The 16,209-nt window shown below is 39.4% G+C and overlaps 1 protein-coding gene across 1 annotated transcript; it reads right to left on the bottom strand.

Moving 5' to 3' along the window:
- Positions 1-1,655: 1,655 nt before the first annotated feature.
- Positions 1,656-9,589, bottom strand: slc6a4b (solute carrier family 6 member 4b). The gene is made up of 13 exons (XM_068311033.1): positions 9,466-9,589; positions 8,379-8,513; positions 8,076-8,295; positions 7,791-7,929; positions 7,533-7,667; positions 6,529-6,632; positions 6,118-6,245; positions 5,911-6,023; positions 5,518-5,649; positions 5,236-5,335; positions 4,992-5,092; positions 4,425-4,592; positions 1,656-4,331 (listed from the first exon to the last, which is right to left on the bottom strand). The coding sequence occupies exons 1-13, from the start codon at positions 9,551-9,553 to the stop codon at positions 4,251-4,253; spliced, it is 1,644 nt and encodes a 547-aa protein (XP_068167134.1). The 5' UTR covers positions 9,554-9,589; the 3' UTR covers positions 1,656-4,250.
- Positions 9,590-16,209: the final 6,620 nt, after the last annotated feature.

Raw genomic sequence — 16,209 nt, 5'->3', positions numbered from 1 at the left:
CTTCACATGGGTTTTCCGAAAATTTTGGTGTTTTTCTTCCTTTATTTGTTTGTTGATCGTCTGCTGTCCGTATCCAAACAGGGCTGTGATCTTGTATTTACATCGAATTGTTAGACGCAGCTATAGGGTTTATTTTCATTACTGGTGGTTCAATCATTCATTAATTTTCCACAAAACTTCAAGAAATAGAGAAAAATTCAATCATGGTTTCTGGGTTTGTCATCTGGTTTGTTTATATAGATTGTGTTATTAAATCCTATTTATACTTTTAAATAAAATGTCAAATGCACTGTCCTTAATGAAGAAGTTCATTTAGATCAATTAGAAATAATTTAAAAAGATAGGAAGATTAAATCAGACTCCAAAACGTTTTGTTGTTTTCATGTGGTGGAAACAGAGTTTATAAAATCTCTTCTCTTACTGGTTCATCAAACAGGCGTGACATCTCCATCACATTTCTCTTTTCCGAAATGTCAAAGAGCAATGAAAAATGCATATAAAGGCCAAACCCCTCAGGGTTATACCCTTATATACTGTAATTACTGTGTCTGACGGATGTATGTGGTCTTTACCTTCATCCTCTATAGAACTTGTGCATGCACAGCATTATGAACATACTGTACATATCCTTACATAGCATCAAGAATGTCACTCACATTAGCCTGAAATTAAAGGGACAGTAAAGTTAATTTTAATTGACATATATGTTATTCATCATGAAAAATAGAAGAAAAACAATTTTTTATGTGTTGCATCATTCGTTTGTAATTCACCCTCAACCCAGACAGGTGTACCGCAGGGCTTTGTGCTCGGTCCAGCTTTCATCACCTTTTTAACCCATGACTGCATTCCCATCCGCTATGGTGAAGTTTGCTGATGACCAGTCGTGTGTCTGATGTCCAACAATGAGACATTCTGTAATTTCAGGTATTTGCACGATAGTCATTGATCCTTGCCTGGTGACTTTAACCATAAACTGTAATCATAAACACCACATATAGCTGTGCATGACAGAATACCATGTAGAGATTCTTTGAAATTCCTCATTCATTCCTTCCTCCTTATATTTCTTCTACATCCTGTTTAATCACAGCTTTGTTCTGCATTTTGTCAGGATTCCCAGATGTCAGGAAATGAACAGTATCTGTGCAGTGCGTGGAAGTGCCTGTCTATTTAGTAAGGTCTCTTTTATGTGTGTCCTGTTCCTGTTCACTACTTCAATAGCAGTCAGTGACACAAAAGCTCTTTGATCTGTAAGTCTATCAGCCAGCAGCTCTTTGGCACATCATATGATCCAGACCTCTCTCTACTTTACCTGTTGTCCTTGAAGTGATGGCCCAGGCTTACCTTGGAGTAAAAATCAGTTGAATAAAGATCTGAAGAGTGGTTTGGAGAGCATTTGAAGAGTGGAGGCTACTCTGCTTAGCTTGTTGATTAGAATATCTAACAGAGGTGAAAAGCATCAGCTAACAGCCAGCACAAGCATATTAAAAGCACAACTGTATATGAAGATATCTGAAAATACCTTTAATTAAAATGACTGAATTCAATTATTTATGCATTACGTTCATAACAAAATATACCATCAATTGCTGGCATTAACAACACCACAGAATAACAGTATAAATAGCTCAATAAAACCTGTGTTATTCCTTTTCCTTTGACATTTACTGGTTATTGCAATCTCAAAATTATTTTACTCCTTAATGACAGGTTTTTCTTGTATTTTGAAGACCATCCTTCTGCTGACTAGAACAGCTTTCTTTAAATTCCACTACAGATTTTCTATGGAATTCTAGTAATGACCAATCTAGTATATTCCAAGACTACTTCTAGAACCAAGACTTGTCAGAGTTTGAAGTCATTCAGAATGACACCGAAACGTCATCGGTCTCAAAAATGGTGATTTTCTATGGAACACACTTCTATTCTGGTATCAGTTGTGGTGAAGTTGAGTGAAACACTGCACTCTCCGATTTAACTGTTGTTAAATGATATATTTAAAGATGATACTCTATCCAATGTGATTGTTCATGTCTATAATTCAGGAGTTTAAAAGAAACACAAAGCTAAAATATGTCATGTGTCACATGATTCAATTATACACATGTGACCAGTAGATTAAATAGGACTGAGTCACACAAGAGCAAGTCATCGTCACCTTCCTCACCTTATTACTCTGAATAAAAAGTAAAGAGTTCTCTTGGAAAACGTGGCAAAGTTAAAAAGTATTAAAAATTGACAATTTTGTTCATATGTAGCCTCGTTTGCTGCCCCTAGCAAACACTATGGGTGACTTTGACTCAAGGTTCGTTTCTGTATCAATAAAGAGAACATGGCATTATAATAACATTTAACAACACAGTAATATATGAAAGAACAGTCCCAACAGGTGCTGAAATAATAATTGTACTGTCAGCCGGCGATAGCAGCTAATTTCCTGAATACCCAGTCCAGGCCTGGTTCAGGTAGTCCGGGGTTTGTGGATCCCTCCGATGGCTGCTCCTCGTCTTGTAGTACCGCACAAACACACCCCCAGCCCGCCGGAATGGATGCTCCTCGGCGGGGAAATGGTCCACAAATGTTCCCTCCGCGGGCAGCCGAACCCACAGGTTGTCAATCAAACATGAACTCGACTTAAAACTGACTAGAAACTTAGGAACAAGCTCAGGAAAGCGTGGACTAAACACCGCCACACTTCCTATAAAACATGCGAACGTCTCGTTTCTCGTTCGTCCCCGCGCGCGCTTCATTTCTATTTTCACGTGATCTCCCTTCTTCCGGCCACCTGACCCCAACCCCCGCACCCGATTGGTTCATGAAAGCAACCGGTCCGTTTAGTCTCTTTCTTTTCTTTCTTTCTTGTTTTTTTTTTTTATTATTTAATTTTTATTTTTTTTACATATATCCCATTAGCAAAACAAACAGTGTCCCCGGCAATAAAGCGAACACACCACACTTTGCATCAAACAATAATTCAATAACATCATCCAACTCAGAAACATTGAATTTCACACAACATGAAGAGAACATTGTTATAGCCTACTCATTCTATACATGCCCTGCTTCTATTTATGCATTTTATCTATTAACCTATGGATCTGTGATATTAACCCTAATTCACCTAGGGCTACACATACGGCATAATATTTAGGCAGATTAAGGACAAACAAGCTATTTGTAGTTAAATGATGTGATCGGATGGAAAAGTTCTTTTTTTTTGAGTTTATAGAATCAAACACTTTGTGGTTGTGAGCTGCACCCTGATCCAGACAGCACACCAGCTCTAGTGCTCTACAATGTAAAACAAAATTTAAAAAAACACGCTAAAGTCTAGGATGTACAAATATATTATGATGAACTTTTATATGGTATATATCTTTTGTCTCCGCCGCAAAACACTTGTAGGGAAACCAGCACTTTTTCACCAGATATACAAGTTTATGAAAGTCTATTTTAAGCAGTTTATTACAGCACATATCTATTCTATACAGATAGAGTACAGCTTTTGCCAAAAGAAGGTGCAACTGTTATTCACTGTAAAGTTGACTCCGATTTGAGCCCATTTAATCCTTTCTCCTTGCCGGCTGAAAAATACTGTAAACAAATAAAGGGATATATCTGACACAAAACACACATATCCGTTAAAACTATAGCTGTAACAATGTGAAATGCCATTAGTCTACTGAGTGGATAAACAACATTCTGTATAAAGGTTTGAGGGTTCTTTACGTCAAATCACATGCAAAACACTGGTGCCATTATTGTTCTAATAATGAGGAACTGTTGGCCTTGATGAGGATTCTGCTGCTGCTGTACCTGAGTATGCAGAGCTGCTTTCAGCTCACAGCAGGAGAAAAGATGTGCAGGAAGTTACACATAAAACACTCATTTTTGTTTTCCTTGGCCTTTTTGAGCTGACAAAAGGAGAAAGTGGACTCCTACAAATAAATGTGACTCCTACAACCATATAAAAGCAATAATTATACATGTACATGATGTGAAAGCGCCATACTGTCCCGGCAATACAGGCAGGTCTGGATACACACAGACCACAGCAAAGAGAATGTTTGTTTCTACCTCAGCTGTTGTTGGGAGGACAGATTTAGCAGCATTGGGAATGTGCAGTGAAAGTTGGCGAGATCAATATCACAAGCAGGTAACAGTCATAACGTCTAGCAAAAAACTGTGGTTTGAATAAAAAAAACTACAAGCATGGGACAAGAGCGTTTCTCGTTTGTTTCATTCTTTCACGGCACAGTAGCCAAGTTGAGGCTATCAGCGTGGATGTCTGGAATGGTCCTCTCTGGCCTGAGACACACCGCTAACCTCTGTTGAAAACAAGACCATTGGAAAAGAAGGACAAGGTAAATTTCAGGTAGATTTCAGGTGCACCTTTCTTTTCTCGCACTTCTTCCTCTTACCTGTTTGAGAGATCCTGGCGTCCACACCAGCTTGTAGACCATGTAGATAGGGATCCACACAAAGGAAGACAAGTCGATGATGTAGCCGACTGTGATGCTCCAGTCAGGGTACTTATAGTCGAACAGCGTGAGGGACGGCGCTTTCAGCAGGGAGCTCAATATAATATACTGGGTACACATAAAGGTTTCCATATTGAAATTGTCCATATACCGTATGCTAATGTAACTTTCCTATTGGGCAATATTATTGAGAAGGGTATTGAGAAGGAATTCTGAATATTGCAAAAATGGCAAATGCCAACAGAGAGACAAGCAGAAAAATGGATGCAAATAAGAAACAAAGAAATGAAGTTATCGGATGTATATAGAAGTATATTGTTTCATGAAGTTCAATTGTTGTGTAACCCCTGCCCTCAAGAACACTGAACTTATTCTGTGATTCCCGGGAGAATGCTAATTTACCAACTAACAATAACATTAAAATACTGTAAAATTTACCTAATTAAAAATTATAATAATTTAGACATTGTGATCCACTAAAGGTAGTCATAATATTTCATATCTTACTGCTAGAAATGCAGGACTGATGGCAACCCAGCAAACTCTCCAGAATAATCCCGGAGCTTTGCCTAGCATGGCCTGAACATCGCTGCTAAATCTGTTGATACCTGGAAGCAAACAAAATACAATTATAATTCTGACAGTTGACATTTGTCTGTGCTAAAAATGCATTTGTTACTGAGGGTCATTGATTTACAATGCAGATTAAAGAAAATGAAAACCAGATTATTGATAACAATCTCTTACATACCATAGAACCAGGAAACTGCAATGGCCTCAAGGAATCCCACGACTATGATGGAGCACCCCACTCCAAATTCCTCCAGCAGCTTCACCACGTAGGCACCACCCTATCAAAAACATTTTTATTTTAGTCATGACATCATCAAATGTCTTTCCCACAACAAAGCTCAGTTATTTAAATTCCACCACCTGACCCTCACAGCAAATGTGATAGAAGACAATTATTTTTTTTAACTCAGGAAAGTTGGAATTTTAGTTTTCTAACCAAATGGAAATGTGCAAAACTTACATTTGTAAGGGTGCTCAAAGAGCCCAAAAAGCAGAAAACTACCAAGCACAGAACAAAATGTTCCCGACGGTGAGATAAATGATCCGGATATTCATCCAACACGGCAGTGATGATCGCCTCCAGACCACCAAACTGAAACACACGGAGAAAGTTTAGAATATATATACTGTATATAATCAAGAAAACAAAATTAATGTTAAATGCTAGAAAACTGGCAAAAAGATGTTCCATTAGCTAAATAATCTTTGTATTTATGTAAAATGGTCAAAAGCTGACAAAGTACAAAACTGCAATTATTTGATGGGATGTGTTGGTTAATTGCCTTCAGTGTAATACATGGAGTGACCCTGTGTCCTTCATGTACTCAAGGCCTCCAGAGGTCTCAGCTCATACCGTGCTGTCCAATCCCAGCGTGATCATCATCACAAAAAAGATGATTGAAAAAAAGGTGGAGCCCGTAATGTTTGCAATGGCTTCTGGGTACGTGATGAAAAGTAAACTTGGTCCTGAAAGCATAAAAATATTGAATGTGAAACCATCAGGGTGAGGATTTGACATTTTCCTTTTCGTGATTTTTAAATATAAAACATTTTTGCTGACCTTTATCCTTTGCTACATCCTCAACCTCCACTTTTCGCATCTCTGCCATGTAGCCAAGCACCATAAAGATAACGAACCCGGACAAAAAGCTGGTCAGACAGTTCACCAAACTGGTCACGATTGCATCACTGTTGAGGAAGAAATTAAATCTAGTTGGAAAACATAGTAATTTAAATTTGTAGCCAAATTTAATCCTTGAAACTAAATATATGTGATCCAGTTAATTCCAATATGGCTGCTACTCTTCATATACACCATATAATGCGTCGTTAACTCATTCCACTCAAACATTAAATTCTAGAGGAGGTGGGGTTTTGATTTTTTTAATATCTGGATTCTAAGCCTGTACATATGAAACTGTGTTCGAACCGCACCGTGGTTTCTCATGACTCAGAGTGCCTCAGTTCCTACCGATAGCAGTTATTTGTGAAAGGGTTGTAGCTGGAGAGAGCCAGGAGCACCCCGAACCCGGGCCCCAGAGAGAAGAATATCTGAGCAGCAGCATCCACCCACACCTACAAAAGACAAAATAAGACACGGAAAGACACACAAAGCTACCTGGAAATCTCAACTCTATAACGTCTGGGATGTTTTTAGGCTCCTGCGGACATTTAACAGTTTTTTGTAACCTGAACAGAACTAGTTTCTGTTTTTTTAAAGTACTAAATAATAAAAATTTTCTTTATATTCCTATCTTCTATTATTTGTATTTTGATCCCCGATGTCATTGCTATCAAATCCTAGTTACTCCACAGCTGTACGCATCAAGATCTGAAGAGGAACAACATAAAAAAAAGAGGAGGGCAGCATTGGATATGGGTGAGTGAGACAGAAAGGGAGGCCTTTGTTAATGGGGAGAAAATCTAAAGCAATTATGCATCTTATTATCCTGCTCTGTAGCTTATTTATGCATCTCATTTCATCTTATTCATATTCCCTTCCAACCAAAGCACTCACACGTTTAGCAAACAGCAAACCAGAGAGGAGGATGAGTGCATTTCATAGAGATGGAAATATATAGGCATATTCTACAGAGAGGAAATGAAAAGTATTAACAGAGATATATAATGAGAAATATATTAAACTAATGTCTCTCTGGTCATTTCCTCTAATTTAATTTTTATTTGTTGTCAAATTAGGACACAGCCACAAATGATGAGAGGAATCATAATTCTACTGCCTGTTTAATCATATTTCTGGTTGTTTATATATTTGTGGATTGAAAAGTTTTTTGCCTGTACCATCGACACATGAGCTACACGCTTTTCTCTAACTGAAAAACAACTAAAAGCACTTTAACCTGAAGAAAGGCATTCTTTAAATGAATCTGAATGAGGCAATGTTTTTCTTGTCAGAGAGGAATCAGTGTTTTTTTTAAAAATTTTATCTGAAAAACCAAACTTTGCGCGCCTTACACTGGTCTCCAGCAGCTTTCCCCACTGGGGTTTCAGGTAAAACACCACTCCTCTCCAGGCTCCTGGCAGAGTAGCACCTCGAATCAGTAAGATGAAAAGCACGAGGTATGGTAAAGTAGCGGTCACCCATACTACCTGGTGGAAGATGACATTTCAGGAAAATGAGCACAGAAATGGTAGAATTATGTCATTAAGATAAACAATAATCACAGTGATGTTCTACACTTTCATGATGATAAAGCTGCAGTTACACATCACCTTCCCTGAGGTCTTCACACCCTTCCAGAGACTAAAGTATACAATGGTGAAAATTAAGAAAAGGCAGAGCATCAACTGCCAGCGAACGCCCCCGACGTTTCTCAGCCCTGTTGACTTGTGGATCTCCAAAACGTTCCTCCTGTAGCGGCAAAACACATAAATCATCCTATTTTTAGCACAGAGAACAAGATTTCCCAAACATCACTAGCTGACAATGTTTGCATTGACATACTGCAAAACTATTTATATATGCGGTTTCTGGTACTCTCACTTACATGCACTTACGTGTAAAATTCCTCTGCGGGAGACCTGGACGAATTAGACCAGGTGACGTTATCCTCACCAAAATAGTTGGTGCAGTCAGGGGTATTCCACACATTGTCGCAGTTTGTCCAAGGCAAAGTGCTGGAGAAAGATGAGTAGAAGTAGAAGAGAGCCCAGGCGATGATGGTGTTGTAGTAGAAGGACACATACAGAGCGATGATACAGATGGCATATCCTAAACCTGAAGCAGAGGAGAAAATATCACCGCATGTTTCTGGAATTCCTCAGATTATTTGATACAGAGCAGTGAGTGTGAGATCTTACCTTTGAAAATGGGACAGATATGTTTCCATATTGATATGGCTCCTGTTCTGTGGAACTGTCCCAGTGCCAGCTCCATGTAGAAGAGAGGCACCCCTCCGAAGATGGCCATCAAGATGTAAGGAATAAGGAAAGCCCCTGCACAGAGACACAAGAGGGGGGTGACAGGGATTGTGTATGAATCAGGATGAAAGTGTCATTTGTGCAAAGACAAAGTGAGGACACTGATAAACTCAAGAGTGAAGCATTAAAACGGCTTGAATCTCTCTTTTCTAAAATTGTTTAATAATAAAAATAAGCCTTATCATTGGTCTAATTGATGCAACTATTAAATAAAACACTATTTAAATGGGGGTTTGTTCTTATATTTCAACTCAAAACGTGCAACTGCAAGAATTAATACTTTTACAAATGTTTATTTTTATGTTTTATAGAACCATTGAAAATAATTTACATATTTATATATGTTCATACTAAACAGAATTCAACCAGCTTCTGAAACACTTCGTTGTATAAATCCCACACAAAAACATAAAAAGGAAAATATGTAAATATCTACTTTTTAATCTTCGTTTTATCTTTTTTGGCTGTAGAGATGTGTTCTTAATTGTCCTCAGTTTATTCCTAAAATACGTACTTCAAATTATGTTAGAACTATGTTGCTGAAGTAAAAGTATTGAAAAAAGAGCAAGATATTTAAAAAAAATGCAGAAAATACACAAATCGTGAGGTCTAAAAAAAAAGAAAGTGGGTATATTTAAAGCTGCTTATCCTGATTGAGATTTGTGAGCTGGTGCTTTGCATAAATTATCAATAAAAGTAAATAAATATAAAATGAATACTGACCATATCGGAAAATATTTTTTCTAAACTTTAACAGATTTTAAAAAAAAATGTTGTTCAAGCTGCAGTTGCGCATTTTCAGCACCTTGGTACCGAACGCAGAGCTTTATTCTGTTTTTTTTTTCTTTTCTTTTCTTTCATTTTTTAAATCTACAAACTGGGTCACACTTTTCACTTTCTCTATTTCAATTTAGGTAAACTTTAAAAAAAAAAATTTTTTAAATTCAGTCCTACTTTAAACACCTACCGCCCCCGTTTTGATAACATATGTAGGGAAACCTCCAAACATTTCCCAGATCCACCGCAAAGCCAATAACGGACAGGAGGAAATCCATCTTCTTGCTCCATTTGTCCCTGGAGTCCGTCTGAGTGATGATCGGCACCGGCACCGCGTTGTTGGAGCTGTAGCCCGGGTGGTTCAGGGTGCTGGCCATCCCTGCTGAGTCCTGTCGGGACGTCGGACCGGAGATGAGGACGTTTATCCCGCTGCGTTAACGGGACCGAGTGGGAGGAGTTCGGCGGACGCCTGGGAATGAATACCTGTTGGTGGAGGAAGATGATGGCAGCATCTAACGAGGCTTCATCATGTCCAACTGGATGGGATCGCCCTGTCACTTTGACATAAACTGAATCTATTGAATTTTTCCTCAGCAAACAAGAAACAAAATTATTAGAATAAGATTGATGAAGGGGCGTGGCTAAATGAAAATAATGTCTCTCAAAGGAGGTGAAACAAGATCTTGTTTAAAACCAATTGATCGATTGATGTTGATCAATATGAATAGATAAACATCAAACAAACACCTCTGGACTACCGGTGATGGATTCCTGTGAAATAAAGTGATTGCTTTTATTCTCTATTCAAGCCATGGCATGATGGTTTGTTTGAATCTCCTCAGAGTTGTTTTTATGGAATGCTAAAGAAAATGATCATGACTAAAAAGCCTTGAGTACAAGGAATGATTTTTACACCATATGAACATGTTGAGGATGTTCACAGTATAGGAACATGTTTATATTTTCATAAAGATTAAGCAGCACAGCGGTGGGCTGGTTTGTGTGCAGCCTATTATGTAGAACATTTCTTACCCAGAGCAGGAACTTCCTGAACAAGTGTTTTGTGATGAATGAAGGCTTTTAGTTTAGCTTCACAGATGGTCTTTATTTTGGGTCTTTTGGTTTTATGTTTCTGCCAGATTACTACATTAGACTTATCGGTATTAAACCACAGGCCTGATTTACAGTATATACCAAGACCGTTTTCTACATTTTTCTGTTCAGTTTAAATCCTGATAGCATTCTTTTGGAGTTCCTTCATGCTGCCAAACCTTGAAATAGTCAGCAATAATCTCTATTGAAGAATCTCAGCATAATGCGGAATGTTAATGCAATATAAAAAGAAGAAAAAACTGGACAAAAGTCAATTATTCATTAAAAATGTCACAATGTTGCTCAAACCAATGAACCGCACATTTGAACTTCCAAAAGTTTAAATCATATGCTATAAAAAGCACCTTGAACCATCGCATCTTCCTGATCCGGTGTTAATATAGTTTGGTGAATAGAATCACAGCAGATTAACTGCACTCATTAGGAAAAACCTAATAAAAAGACTTTGTAATCAAATCCACCTCTTTTAGCATGAGCACTTCTAAAAGACTGCAAACTGGATCTATGAGAGGGCAGCAGGTCCGAGCAGATAGAGTGCTTCAAATGGAGCTACTTGAGGAAATGGATATAACACAGAGAAATGGCAAGAGACATCCAGCACGACCAGAACAGTGTCACTTAAAAGCTAATGGCAGCCAGATGGGAGGCCTGGTGTCACATGACTGAGATGGGTCACCTGACACTGGGAGGTGGTGCAATAGATAGATGGATAGATAGATAGATAGATAGATAGATAGATAGATAGATAGATAGATAGATAGATAGATAGATAGATAGATAGATAGATAGATAGATAGATAGATAGATAGATAGATAGATAGATAGATAGATAGATAGATAGATAGATAGATAGATAGATAGATAGATAGATAGATAGATAGATAGATAGATAGATAGAAAAATAGATAGATTGGTAGATTGATAGATAGATTCAATCAGATCCAATATTTCATCTCATTGCCAGAGGTTGGACTGGGAGGAGATGAAAAAAAAAGGCTATAGTTTCTCAACTGAGGTATTGTGGGTCCTGAGGGCCAAAAGCTTAACAACAACCCATATAGATCTGGAATTCTCTTGCATGCTCTTCTGTCAATTTATATTGGAACACATGGGCAGAAGAACATCAGCCTGACAGCTGTCCCATCAGAAGCGCCGGTGCCTGTTGGAGCATGTCGACTCTAATCATACATGGACATGTGCTTTTCAGTCCTGCCCAGGAACTCTGCTGATGGGCAAACAGACACAGATATGACAAAGTAATGTTGATGGAAAATATAAGGTCTCTTCTGAGTTTAACCTGATTTTTTTTCTCCATGATGTTGCCATCGTTGTAAATATCCCTCTCTCTGGTCTCCTGAGCACATGAAGGTGAGCAAATGCAACTTCCCCCTTCATTGTTTTGGTCATGAAACAGAACAATACAGATTATCCCTGTGACTCCCCACTTTGTACTGGTGCAGGTTTATTGTTTTTGTGAGAATTCAAACAGGTAAACACACATATAAATACCATAATAGTTACTGTTGTTGACTTGTTGCCATGCAGTGGAAGGGCAGGCTGGAGAGGAGCTCTGGTGTGATGTTTACTCAAGCAGAAGTCCTTGCATGACATTTAATAAGACATGCTATTACCTCATATTATCTGCAGCCACTGCAAGGATTGAGTCACCAGAACAAGGGAATCCTGGGTTAAAGAGGTTGTTTGTGTGGAAAAACAATCAGAATAAAGTCTCTGCAAGAAGAGGACTCTTTCCTCTCTGCAGAGGACAGGTAGGCTTCAGTCGCGTCACTGGTTTGACATTTCCTTTGACCCATTCACTGGAATGGGAACACGATATTCTAAAACAATATATTCCTGTCACAATAATAATGCGTTCACATATGTGTCTGGTATCATTTGACATGAACAATTACGAGCCAGTATGGGACCTGGACTCAGGGATGAATGATCACCCACAGAAGGAACCCACTTATTGAGCTGCTATGAAGGGAGATGGAGGGGGGAGGTTCACTCGTGTACTTCTCAGTCTGTCATCCTGTGTTATCGCTCCATCCTTTCACCACCAGATCTACCTGACAGTTTATCCCCTAAGGTGTAACTTCACTTGTAGCTCAGAGGAAATCCACACTCCAGTGCACTGAATTCTGGGAACCCTCATCTTCAGACTGGGTGAGTTTGAACTCACACATTGATTGATTCTTAAATTAAAGCAAAAAATTTTTAATACATGTGGAACGCTCTTTAATTTTCGTCTTCTTTTCCTTTTGGATTTCCCCCTCAGGGGTCGCCACAGAGAATCAGTTGCCTCCATCTAACCCTGTCTTCTGCATCCTCTTCTCTCACACCAACTACCTCCATGTCCTCTTTCACTACATCCATATTATTAAAGTAAGTATCTATCTATCTATCTATCTATCTATCTATCTATCTATCTATCTATCTATCTATCTATCTATCTATCTATCTATCTATCTATCTATCTATCTATCTATCTATCTATCTATCTATCTATCTATCTATCTATCTATCTATCTATCTATCTATCCATCCATCCATCCATCCATCCATCCATCCATCCATCCATCCATCCATCCATCCATCCATCCATCCATCCATCCATCCATCCATCCATCCATCCATCTATCTATCTATCTATCTATCTATCTATCTATCTATCTATCTATCTATCTATCTATCTATCCATCTATCTATCTATCTATCTGCCTGGCAGTTCAAAACTCAGCATCCTTCTACCAATATATTCACTATCTCTCCTCTGGACATGTCCAAACCATCTCAGTCTGGCCTCTCTGACTTAATCTCCAAAACCTCTAACATGTGCTGTCCCTCTGATGTACTCATTCCTGATCCTGTCCTTCCTGGTCACTCAGAGAGAACCTCAGCATCTTCATCTCTGCTACCTCCAGCTCTGTCTCCTGTCTTTTCCTCAGTGACACCATCTCTAGTCAAAACAACATTGCTGGTCTCACCATACTTTTGTACACCTCTGGCCTTCTCCGTACATCCTCAAAGCAAATACTGAATCTGTAGTACTCTTTTTTGGCATGAAACCATACTGCTGCTCACAAATGCTCACTTCGGCCCTTAGTCTAGCTTCCACTACTCTTTCCCATAACTTCATTGTATGGCTCATCAGCTTTATTCCTCTGTAGTTGCCACAACTCTGCACATCTCCCTTGTTCTTAAAAATGGGCACCAGCAAACTTTTCCTCCATTCCTCAGGCATCTTCTCACTATCTAAGATCTTGTTGAACAACCCAGTCAGAAACTCTACAGCCACCTCTCCTAGACACTTCCAAACCTCTACAGGTATATCATCAGGACTGACTGCCTTTCCACTCTTCATCCTCTTCAATGCCCTCCTCACTTCATCCTGACTAATCTTTGCTACTTCCTGGTCCACAACAGTCACCTATTCTAGTCTTTGCTCTCTCTCATTTTCCACATTTGTCAACTCTTCAAAGTACTCTTTCCATCTTCCCATCACACTACTGGCACCTGTCAATAGACTTCCATCCCTATCCTTAATCACCCTAACCTGCTGCTCGTCCTTCCCATCGCTGTGTCTGTCTTGCCAGCCGGTATAGATCAGTCTCTCCCTCCTTACTGTCCAACCTACCATACAAGTCATCATAAGCCCCTTGTTTGGCCTTTGCTACCTCTACCTTCACCTTACGCTGCATCTCTCTGTACTCCTGTCTACTCTCCTCAGTCCTCTCAGTGTCCCACTTCCTCTTAGCTAACCTCTTTCTCTGTATACACTCCTGTACCTCCTCATTCCACCACCAAGTCTCCTTATCTACTTTCTTTCCAGATGACACACCAAGTACTCTCCTACCTGTCTCCCTGATCACATTAGCCGTAGTTGTCCAGTCATCTGGAAGCACCTCCTGACCACCCAGAGCCTGTCTCAACACCTTCCTAAAAGTCATGCAACACTCTTTCCTTTTCAGCTTCCACCATTTCGTCGTCTGCTCGGCCTTTGTCCTCTTCATCTTCCTCACCACCAGAGTCATCCTACACACCACCATCCTATGCTGTTTGGCTACACTGTCGCCTACCTCTACTTTACAGTGACTGATCTCCTTCAGATTACACCGTCTACACAAGATGTAGTCTACCTGTGTGCTCCTACCACCACTCTTACAGGTCACCCTATGTTACTGCCTCTTCTGGAAGAAAGTATTCACTACAGCCATTTCCATCCTTTTTGCAAAGTCAACTACCATCTGTCCTTCTGCGTTCCTCTCCTGGATACCAAACCTGCCCATCACCTCCTCATCACCTCTGTTACCTGCACCAACATGTCCATTGAAGTCTGCACCAATGACAACTCTCTCATTTCTACGTATGCTCTGCATCAGTTCATCAAAGTCCAACCAGAATTTCTCCTTCTCCTCCAGCTCACATCCTACCTGTGGAGCATAACCACTAACAATACTGACCATCACACCTTCGATTTCTAGTTTCAGACTCATCACTCTATCTGACACTCTTTTTACCTCCAGGACATTCCTAACGAACTCCTTCTTCAAGATAACTCCTACTCCATTTCTTTTCCTATCTATACCATGATAGAACAACTTGAACCCTGCTCCTAAACTTCTAGCCTTGCTACCTTTCCACCTAGTCTCCTGGACACACAGTATGTCTACCTTCCTCCTCTGCATCATGTCAACCAACTCTCTACCTTTTCCTGTCATAGTTCCAACATTCAACGTCCCTAATCTCAGTGATATACTCTTGGCGTTCCTTTTCTCTCTCTTCCTACGAACACACTTTCCTCTTCTCCTTCTTCGACCAACAGTAGTCCAATTTCCACCGGCGCCCTGTAGGTCAACAGCGCCGAAGGAGGTTGTTTTTAATTCGGGCCTCGACCGATCCGGAAGGTTTGATTCGCTTGTTTGATCTGGCAAAAGTTTTACACCGGATGCCATTCCTGATGCAACCCTCTGTATTTATCCGGGCTTGGGACCGGCACAATAAGACACTGGCGTGTGTCCTCTTGCGGCTACATTAGGAACCCTCTTTAATCTACTGCATAAAAATAACACAGGCGCCACCTTCTGGACTTTTTGTGAAATAGAACTTTGTATTTACTGCACAGTCTTAGGAATATAGAAACCTGGAATCAAGACATTTTTAGAAGTGATACAAAAATAGAACATCAAGATGTATTTATAAAGAAGGGAAGCAGCTGACAGATGACAGATTTATAGGTTTTTATTTTCTAATTTTTGATTAATGGAATTTGATTTGATGTGAACAAAGCTGCGAACAAACCTGCTAACAAGGATTTCTGAAAGTGGAAAAACAGTTTAGGGAATTTAAAATGCAGTGTCCGTCTAGTTTCTAGTCCATCTTATAACCACACACACACACACACACACACACACACACACACACACACACACACACACACACACACACACACACAGTATATACTGTATATAGCAATAATGTACAGTATTTATAATTTGTCTTCTAGTCTTTTCGCGCCTTTACCGCAAGATGGCGTAAAAATAAAACGTTTGAATACAATTATAAATCGTCTGTTCATCTGTTTTCTGTCCAGTTTTAGGCGTGTGCGATAAAATATCGTGGTAAAATAATGTCTTTTGCAGAGATAACATCATATTTGAGAGATGAAGACATTGTGCCTCCAATGCATAGCGGGCTATATTGAAATTCAGATCAAATGTGATTGGATGTAATTACCTTATAATTAGGGGATAATAGTTATGTTTCATTAGAGGGCCTTTGCGTCGACGATGGGAGGAGTGGGGGGTAGGAGAGGGAG

The sequence above is a fragment of the Antennarius striatus genome, chromosome 3 (genome assembly GCF_040054535.1).
Source record: "Antennarius striatus isolate MH-2024 chromosome 3, ASM4005453v1, whole genome shotgun sequence".
Taxonomy (NCBI): domain Eukaryota; kingdom Metazoa; phylum Chordata; class Actinopteri; order Lophiiformes; family Antennariidae; genus Antennarius; species Antennarius striatus.
Note: the sequence above shows the minus strand (reverse complement) of the source record. Positions and strands in the feature narration are given on the sequence as shown.

Excerpts from the sequence above, each read along its gene's own strand:
- slc6a4b (XM_068311033.1), bottom strand. The coding sequence starts at position 9,553 with ATGGATTTCCTCCTGTCCGTTATTGGCTTTGCGGTGGATCTGGGAAAT. Across the intron at positions 8,296-8,378 it reads TATCTGTCCCATTTTCAAAG|GTTTAGGATATGCCATCTGT; the intron begins GTAAGATCTCAC and ends CCTCTGCTTCAG. Across the intron at positions 6,633-7,532 it reads GAAAGCTGCTGGAGACCAGT|GTGTGGGTGGATGCTGCTGC; the intron begins GTAAGGCGCGCA and ends TGTCTTTTGTAG.